We start from the raw sequence: 9,928 nt of genomic DNA, 5'->3' as shown, positions 1-9,928 counted from the left end.
GGTTGCATCCCGAGCAGGGGATTTTGTATAGGATACTGTCTGGTTGAGTGGGATTTTGTCTGTTATTTGTGAAGTCGCGTATTTGTCGTCCTTTGTCTGATATTACTGTGACGCCTATGGGTTTTAATTTCTTGGTTAGGAGGTCAGTTAGGTCCGATGATGGTGCTATGAAAATATCCTCCTAAAAATGTACACGAAAAGAGACAGTTTACTATAGATGGACAAAAAGGCTGCTTCCTTGTTCTATACACAACAATGATTGGAAGATAGTGGCCCAAATATATACAGCATATAGAAACAAAGATTATATTCACTGTCAGGTCTGAGTGAGAAAATCAAATCAGGTGTAATTATCGGAATTTTCTAGTCAATGATAACTGCAGTTATCATTCTAATAAAATTATTGTTTCAGGTGCATTAAATACTGATGAACTTTTGCTCTATGGATTTTGTCGATTTAATAATCTAAGTCAAGTAATGATAGCAATTTTGCTTTCTTCATTTACTTCTTCCACACTTTTACGGATAGAGTTCTGCTAGGCTTTGTCTAAACTTTATAAATTGGGAACGGTGAGTTGTTCTGGCTTCCATATACAACTATTAAACAGAAAATAAGCATGAATGTGCCAGTATGAACAAGTCACGACTTAGAGAATATAATTTACACCATGATTAAATAATTAATCAAACTGCAATAGCCAAAATGCCTTTAACACTTTTCCCTATGTGACACATTATGTATTACACATTATGTGACAGTATATAACACAGAGACATTGTTGCTTTGTACACTAAGGTGAATTACGTACTGTTTATATGCACTTTACCAAAGACTATATAAGTACACCAACGTATTGTTGAAAAATTTGACACAGAATTTATATTACCTGAAGTTGAATTGTGCTGTATCATCTTGAGTAATTCTAGTGATGGCAGTGACAACATTTCAGTTGCAAGAAAGTTCGGAAATAATCGGGATATTAAGAAAGAAAAGTTCAAAGTGCACTTCTTACTTCGACACCCAACAGTAGGCCGAATTGAAGACGTTGTAAAAATGTAAAGATCCACAACGGCCCAGAGTGAGGGCTGTTTACCTTTACAAACTCAAATTTGGGATGGCTTATTTTAACAAGACAATTCTGAGACCGGTTAGGTTAAGTGAAGGCGATTTATATTTACAAGCTAATTTCTGGGGTTGTTACTTTTTACAAGCTATTATTTGGGATTTATTTTCATTAAATTACTACCCTCGGTGATCGGCAGTCCTGGTACACAAAAGGTAGTCTTTTAAATGTTATTCGTAACTCGCAGAATATGCCTTTCTGATTTGGAATATCGCAGACAAGACACAAGTACGAATCTATGCGGGGATATAGCACTCAAGCTTGAAGGAAATACCAGAAATAAATATATTGTACAGTTAATGACAGTATATGCGAGATAAGTTATAATTAATAATATTTAGTACTGCTAAAACGACCTTAACATGCAAGTACTGTAGTTACAAACAACACCATGCATTTATAGACAACAATATAGCAGAATGAAAGATGATTACAATATATTGTAGTTAATATAGCAATAAAATATCAAGTGAAATTTATACTTTTAAAACTCAAATCAAGCTCTGCCAGAAATATATCACAGACAATTACGATCAGCACCCACCAAATCGCGGATAACGTAGGAAAGTGCCTCTAATGGTCAACAGTAAGCAAACATTTACATACATCTGCGACAGATAGTCTACGGGGGATCAAGTGAGCCACTGTGGAACATTCAATGCAATAATGCTGAAGGTTATTAGCATTGGGTAAATCACAGTTTACAAGATGAATAATGTGTCTTGTCTCGTTCACCTGCTACAGTGGTCTGTAACCTAATCTTAGTCGAGTGGGGGGGGGGGGACTAGGTTAGGGGATTAGGGTGTGCGCGCTGGGCTGGGGGGCTAGATAGGGAAACTAGTCTGGGGTCTTGGTTGGAGGATTAGGGTAATGGTGCTAGGTTGTGGGAGCTAGACTGGGAGCTAGCCTTAGGTTAGCTAAGCTTGGGGTGGGACAGGGCCCTCACATGGGGGGGGAGGGCATATGCCCTGGGGCAGCATATTTAGGGGGGCAGCAATTCTAGTCTGGACATGCTGCCCACAAGGCTGACAAAATAATTATAATAAAAAAAGGTCAAAGAAGCCCTGAATATTTTACCGTAATATACGAATTTTTAGTTAGAATCAACAGATTATGAAATATTTTCCCTTATCCTTTTGGCAATAGGGACATTAAATATAATACTTATAATCCGTTTAATTATTTCACAACCCAATAGCTAAAACAGGCTGTCAGGGATGGAGATGGAAAGTGGTGATGGTGGTGGGGGGGGGTCATCAATAAGAACTTTGCCCTATAGCAGCACTTAGGCATGCAAGGGTTCTGGGGTGGGACTAGGCTGGGTTTGGTTGGGGGGTAAGGCTGGAGAGCTAAGCTTGGGGGGCTAGGGTGGGAGGGATAGTAGGGGGGGCTAGGCTGGGAGGGATAGTATGGGAAGACTACACTGGGAAGCTAGTCTGGCAGTTAGGCACAGTATATAAGCTGTTATAATTTTGATTTGTATGTACTGTAAAGAAGTCCTGGTAATGAAACATCAGTGAATAAAACTCAGTTTTCTGTTTACCTCACCACCCTGCCATTCATCAGTCTTCTTTGCATCGCTCCATCTATCTATATACCACAGGCCTCTCCCCTTTCACATGGGAGGTAACCAGCTAAGACACGTAACCACTTCCACTCCCCTCTTTTCCTTCACATTTTAACTCCTCATGGATGAAGTCAAAAGCAATGTAGCCACAGTACATCCACAGTTGGCCAATTCATTTTACACAGCAACCCTTCCTTATATAGAAAAAAAAGAGATTGGGAGAAATCCCATTGGTCTGTCAAAATATCCTCCTCACACATCCATTTGTTTGTCCCCTGAAGTTCACACTACCCACCATTGATTTACACACCTTTTGCTAATATTTTTCATTCATTCTTTTCATGTGATCAAACCATGTCAGTAACCTTTGATCAGCTCTTATCTGCCAGATCCCATTCTACCCCTACTCTCCTCATATCCCAATTTATCGCTCTATCCAACCTTATAATCCCAACCATATTTCTCACTCTAAACTTGTCTCATTATATGAGATTAATTCTGTTTACTGCCACCGTATTTGTTTTTTCTAGTGGCACTTTCTTGATCCTTCCAATACTTGTTAAGTTATGTTTGTGATAAGTTTCTCTGTAAAAACGTGCAAATCTTTCAGGTGAAAAAGACACAGGAAAAAAATATACTTTTTATGACAAATGTCTATGTACAAGGAACATCAAAATGATCACCTCACGACCACATTGTAAAACAAGTAATTATAAGTGAACTGTCAAAGCAAGGAGTTGGAGGTTTTTCTACTTGAACAAGTCCACAAATTAGGTACTTTTTTTTTCTCCAAAAGTATGCACATACATATTTGGTATATGTATGCATGTACTTACCACAGCTATGTGTATGTTCCATTGACAAGCACCAGTAATAAGCATCTGCAACTGCAATTGCTGCATTTTTTTAATATATGAGCAAGTAGGAAAAGAGGAAGAGGAAACAAAGGGCTCTTGAGGTGCCTTTCATGAACAACACTACTCAACCAGTTTCAACAGGTCTTCTCGAGACTTTTCAGACAGTAGTACAAAAAGAAGTCGAAACCAGTCAAGTAGTGGTATTCACCTAATAAAGCCACTTCCATAGTCCTATACATACTTCCCTTTTCTTGTCTTCCCATACCTGTATGTACAAATTCTAACATATGATCAAACCTTACATATGTTATGCTCCACACCAAACATTTTTGTTCAGTTGAGGGGGAGGGGGGGAGTGAACTCCATGTGAAAAGGCATCAAAGCCCCCTCTTTCAAGGCCAAGATGGTCAGTGGGTGTAGTTGATCCTTTTAGGCTACGGACGCACGAGAGGCTGTTTAGCCGCTCAACCGCTGCGGCTGTTTAGCCGTTTTTATAGAACACACTACTTTTAATGTAATTGCGCGCATTAGTTACTTAACCGCTAATGCGCACAATTCCATTAAAAGTAGTGTGTCCTATAAAAACGGCTAAACAGACGCAGCGGTTGAGCGGCTAAACAGCCTCTCGTGCGTTTCATCCTTTAGTCCTACTGCTACAAGGCTATTTTATTGAGCGTTAAGTTAACCTTTGGTAGCAAACAGATCAAAATTTTCTTCATTACCCCTTCCACTTATTATCATATTTACAAGCCCTCTGTAAGGGGCACCATCCTAGCCTCCCAATGGGGGTGGGGGGTGGGGGGTGACGTTAAACCATATCATCATCCCTTCCACTCCTGAAACACAGGGCAGTTATCTTTTCACTGTGTTCCCACTATGCCACTATAAGACCTCCTTCAGTCACGGACTCAGCCCTATCTTGTAAAATAATTGCTTGGGTTTGACAAAAAAATTAAGTTTCTCCTGCAAAGCTGCTAGTGTTTGACAGAATGTACAATTTAAATGTTACACACAAAATGCAATATTTACTAAACTGTCTTAACTAAAATGCCCTTGAACATGAAGTCCTCAAACAATAACATTCTGTATCAGTCTTAACTTAAACAAAAAATTTTAACTTTAGTTCATACAAATCTCGGAAGTAACAACCTTCAGCTTTAAAAAGGCACTAAAGATGTTAGTCTTGAAGCCTGTGGTTCCCCATTTAGCTAAATAAAACAGATTAGCATTTAAATTTCTATTTAAGTGCTAATCTGTTTTACTTAGCTGAATGGGGTACCACGGCTTAAGACTAACTTCTTTAGTGCCTTTTTATAGCTGAAGATTGGTATATGTGGGTATGTATGTATAGCATTCAAATAAAATCTATGAAGATTGTTCTGATCTACTGGTTTTGGTCAATCTTGACTAACCTTCAAGTCTAACTTCTCATGTGCCATTTTACCCAACAACAAATAAAGCAACTTTTTTTTTTGCTATAATAAAATATTCAAATATTGTGTACATGTCCATGATTTAAATTAGATGCTATCTACCCAAATGTGATCACAATACACAAAACTTGAACAAAATTCTATAACAGCAGAGGACTTTATAACATGACAACAAGCTTAAAAACTGGTACAGGTCAGTACACTTACATAGCAGTGATTCTCCTTTGAATAGTTCTGAACCAGTACAGCAAGTTAAGTGGCCATACTCTAAAAATGCTTTGTCTTAAAGATGCACACATTTCTTTCTCTTAAACATATATAAAGTATTCCAATAAACCTGTATCCAACTTCATTATTTTTTTTGTCTTTAAACATTACTGAGGAACTCTCACAAGCCTTTTAGTGTTACTACTTAAATTTATGAAACAGTACCTATTCAAAATAATTAATGTATATTACAAAATACTTTGTCATGATTTGTTCATCAGATGAACCAATATGAAACCAGAACACTCACTGATGATATGAACACATACAAAGCAAACATTTTTGTAACACAATGAAGCATGATTAATGATTATATGTAGTTTCAATTCCACAACTGAAATTCAAAGACTAAATTCAAAACAGTGGACAAAGAACAGACTTTTCACCATTTCTAATTCCAGTTTCTGAAATATCAGCAGTGGTTGTAAAACGGTAAGACAGCCAATGAGTGAAGTACAATATTTAAGCGTATACTTCAGTTATGTATGCATCAACCTTGAAAACCGGTAAATTGCCAAGTGTCAGTAATGCAATACTGACCAATAAGTGGAAACATTAATCCATTTTTGCTCCCTTTTCTTTATATATTGAATTTTATTTAGACTAGCCACCCAATACTCAATTTTAAGGCTATCCATCCTACAAAATAAAGATGCAAGCAGGTTGTCACTCCACAAGGAACAATTTAGAAAATCTTATTGGACAATTGTAACCATATTCCATTCCTATGGTTTTAAATTTGAAGCTTTGCGGGAAGCAAGGCATTCACAATGAAAAATATTTTTAAATTGACCCATGCTTCAACTCAGCCGGGGTAGAAGTTTAAAATAATTCAATGAGCCATTAGAATTAAATATTCAACAAAGAAACAAATTGTCAAGGTTTAGTATAAGCTGGATACAGGCTCTCAGCAATGCCGACAAATGAAACAAATGGAACATGGAAAATGTGGAAACATGGAAACAAACTGTTGAACATATGTTTCAGATGTACTGCCAGCAGTACCAGTAGTCTATCCAAGGCATTTGAAATATATTTTCTAAACTGTTCCCACTGGTGTGGCTTCTCCTGGGGTACAATAACAAAAAAATCCAAAGTTTTGGACTAAAACATGTTCACCTACATTATTTTAGTTTTTGACTAGAATTGCAATTCTAAATTTTTTAATACGACCTTGAGTCATGGCAATTCATACACATCACATGATATGGAAGTATGAAATTCTATCTATATACCAAAGGCTTCTTCCCCTTTATAAGGGAGGTAATTACCCAAATCATGTGCCCACCTCCACCCATTCCATTCCTATTTGTTTCCCTTTTACCTCAGTTCCTCATGGATGAAAGATCATTCCCATCTCCCACCCACTGCCTACGTCAGAAGCAATGCAGCAAGATAGCACATCCAGAGCAGACTCACAGCTTCATTTACATTGCAACCCTCCTTCCTTGTCACCTCATGTGAAAGAAGAGAAGATGAGAAATTCCTCTGGGATGAATCAATTTATAATCTATACACAATAATTCTCCACTTGAATCCATTTCTTGCCTTCTCCCTTCCCTGCTCAACAGGCATGAAATATAAAATAATCCCAGAAGTAGAACAAAGCTACATTTATAACAACCTGCTTTTCACTAATATTACTAGCATTTAAACTTTCTGCTCAAACATAATGAAAATCAAGTTCACTTTAACAGAACCTTCTAGTATACAAGTTAAACACTACCATTACTCAAGATGGTAAGTAAAATTTTATATCGGTTGATTCATCCTTTTGAATCAGCTCTGACCCATGGGCAAATTGCTCATCTGTTTCTTCACTTGACAAGAAAAGGAGGTCACTCATTGAATACGAAGAATGCCTGTGTTCTTCAGAATGTCCTTGGAATACTGGAGCAGACTGAGTTTGATGAATCACACCTGGAAAAGCATAAATTATTTTTCAACAACTCATATGGCAAAGGTAAATAAGGATGAATAAATCAAGGTGTACAGTTTCATACATAATCAAGACCACCACTATTACAACACCTTACAAAGGGTCTCCTCCCACCTCAAGCTCCAATTAGCCTCTCACGCTTAGGCAATTTCCTATGCAGGTTATAAATTAAATGTTGAAGAGAAAATAAATATATACATACATATACCAATGGCTATTTCCCCCTTACAAGGGAGGTAGCCAAAAAACAAAGGCATAAAATCCACTCCCACCCATTCCATCCCCACATACTCCACTCCCATTCACCATCCTCCCTCCTTCTTATCTTGGCTCCTCCTGGATGACAGGTCATCCCTGCATCTAACCCACTGCCCTGGGTCAGAAGCAATGTAGCAAGACACAGCACATCCACAGCAAGGCCACTTCATTTAATCAGTCATCACCACTGTCCCCCATCCCACACTCACCACCCACTCCCTTCCATGCATCACAGCATCATCCATACACAACCATTACTCACCCCTATCTTCTGTCATCTCCCATCCTTCCTTAACAGCTATTCCCCTCTTTCCCAATGTCCCTTTTACCCCCATCCATCCATCGCATCCTTGGTCACCCCCTCATGTTCCTTCCTTCCAACCCACTTTTACTAATCTTTCTTCACTCATTCTTTCCATGTGTCTAAACAGTCCCAATACTCTTTCATCAAACCTATCTCCCAACTCCCTTTCCAACCCTGCTCTCCTTCTCACCTCCTCGTTTCTCACTTTATCCAATCTAGTAACCCCTACCATACTTCTCTGGCATTTCATCTCAAACACATTCAAACTCCTCTTCTCTTCCTCTCTTATGCTCCATGTTTCCGCTCCATACAATGGTGTCGACACAATCACTCCATACAATCTCCTCTTAGCACCCATTCCCAAATGTCTATTTCTCATTACACTTTTTAATCCCCCAAGGCATTTACTTGATTCTCTCAATCTACACTCCACCTCCACCTCCACTCCTCCCTTTCCTGCCACATTTGCACCCAAGTATCTAAATCTATCCACTTCCTCCAGCTTCTTTCCCTTAATACTCACCTCCAATTTGCTGCCACATTCTCCCATGGTACATCACCTTACATTTACCTTCAACTTCTTTCTTTTGTACACCTTCCCAAACTTTGTCACTAACTTCCTTAATCTTCTTTAACCATCTCCAATCCCTGGCCCATTACCCTTGTGTTTACCTCTTGCACCACCCCATCCATGTATACAGTGAACAGCCAAGGTGACATAACACATCCCTGGTGAAGTCCCACTTTTACCTCAAACCACTCACTCTCTCAATTTTTTATTCTAACACAAGCTCTAGTACTCTCGTAAAAACTCTTGACTACTCTTAACAGCCTTCCTCATATCCCATATATCTGCAAAACTTCCCACAGTGCCTTCCTGTCTACCCTGTCATAAGCCTTTTCCAAATCCATAAAGGTTCAGAAAACATCCTTACTTTTTCCTAAAGCTTTTTCACATATCTGTCTTACCACAAAAATCTAATTCACACAACCCCTACCTGTCCTATACACACACTGTTTCTCACCAATTACTCCCTGTTCCTCTCCTAATCCTCTCAAAACCTTCCTATAAGCCTTCCCTTAACAAACTGATTCCTCTGAAACTGCTACACTCACACTTGTCTCCTTTTTCCTTGTAAAGTGGAACTATACAGGCACTCCTCCAGTCCTCTGCCACTCTACCCTCTTTTAGACAAATATTAAACAACTTCACTAGCCAGTCCTCCACTATCACTCTACCTCCCTTTTTTAGGCACTCCACATGACACCCATCCAATCTAGGTGCCTTACCTGCTCTCATCATTTTGATAACTGCTTTCACCTCATCTTTCCTTATTTCTCCTCCATTTTCTTCATTCATCACCATCATTTTCTTAGCACTTCCCAATGCAACTACATTTCCCTTCCCCTCCTTCACATTTAGCAACTCCCTAAAATACTCTGCCCATCTTCCATTATCATCTCTCCATCTGCATCTTTTACCTTTTCTTCTCTACTTGATTTAACTCCTCTTCCTCTCTTAATTTCCTTCCAAAACATATTTTTATTACTTTCAATATTTTCTATCATACTCTTACCCCACTTCACATCTGCTCTCCTCCTTTACGACTCCTTTATCTTATGCTTTATTTCTCTTTTCTTTGTATCTCTCATATGGTTCTCTCATCCTATTTTGTAACCAATCTGTGAATCCTCACTTCTCTTCTACAACCTTCTCTGCTTCATCATCACACCACTCACTACCCTTCCTTCTACTTCCTCCCATCCTCCTTGTTCCACACACCAATGTTCCACACCTTGTGACTCCCTCCTTAAACCATCCCCATTCCTCCTCCACTCCTAGTTCATAACCAATCTGTGAAAGCTTGCTTCTTCTCTTCTACAACCTTCTTTGCTTCATCATCCCACCACTCACTAGCCTTCCTTCTTTTTCCTCCCATCATCCTTGTTCCACACACCAACATTCCACACCTTGTGACTCCCTCCTTGAACTATCCCCATTCCTCCTCCACTCCTAGTTCTACTCTATCCATCACTCCCTCCCAATCCTCTCTATCCTCCACTCTCAATTTACCTTCCACCAAAAAATGATCTGATATTCCCCCACTCTCTCCCTTTAGAACATGTACATCCAAAACTCTTCCTACTCGTCTCTGAGTTAAAACTATATAGTCCATTA

The 9,928-nt window shown here is 38.8% G+C and overlaps 1 protein-coding gene across 1 annotated transcript in view; it reads right to left on the bottom strand.

The window, feature by feature from the left end:
- Window positions 1-3,319: 3,319 nt before the first annotated feature.
- The window catches only part of LOC143034625 (uncharacterized), a 34,076-nt gene continuing 27,467 nt past the window's right edge, over window positions 3,320-9,928 (bottom strand). The window contains exon 6 of the mRNA XM_076200962.1: window positions 3,320-7,168. Coding sequence (XP_076057077.1) covers window positions 6,981-7,168 — 188 coding nt within the window. The 3' untranslated portion in view covers window positions 3,320-6,980. The remainder of the gene's footprint in view (window positions 7,169-9,928) is intronic.

This window comes from Oratosquilla oratoria, chromosome 17 (assembly GCF_046742065.1).
Source record: "Oratosquilla oratoria isolate Oo_2021 chromosome 17, ASM4674206v1, whole genome shotgun sequence".
In the NCBI taxonomy this organism is placed as follows: Eukaryota; Metazoa; Arthropoda; class Malacostraca; order Stomatopoda; family Squillidae; genus Oratosquilla; species Oratosquilla oratoria.
The sequence above is the reverse complement of the archived record's forward strand: the minus strand, read 5'-3'. Positions and strand labels throughout refer to the sequence as shown.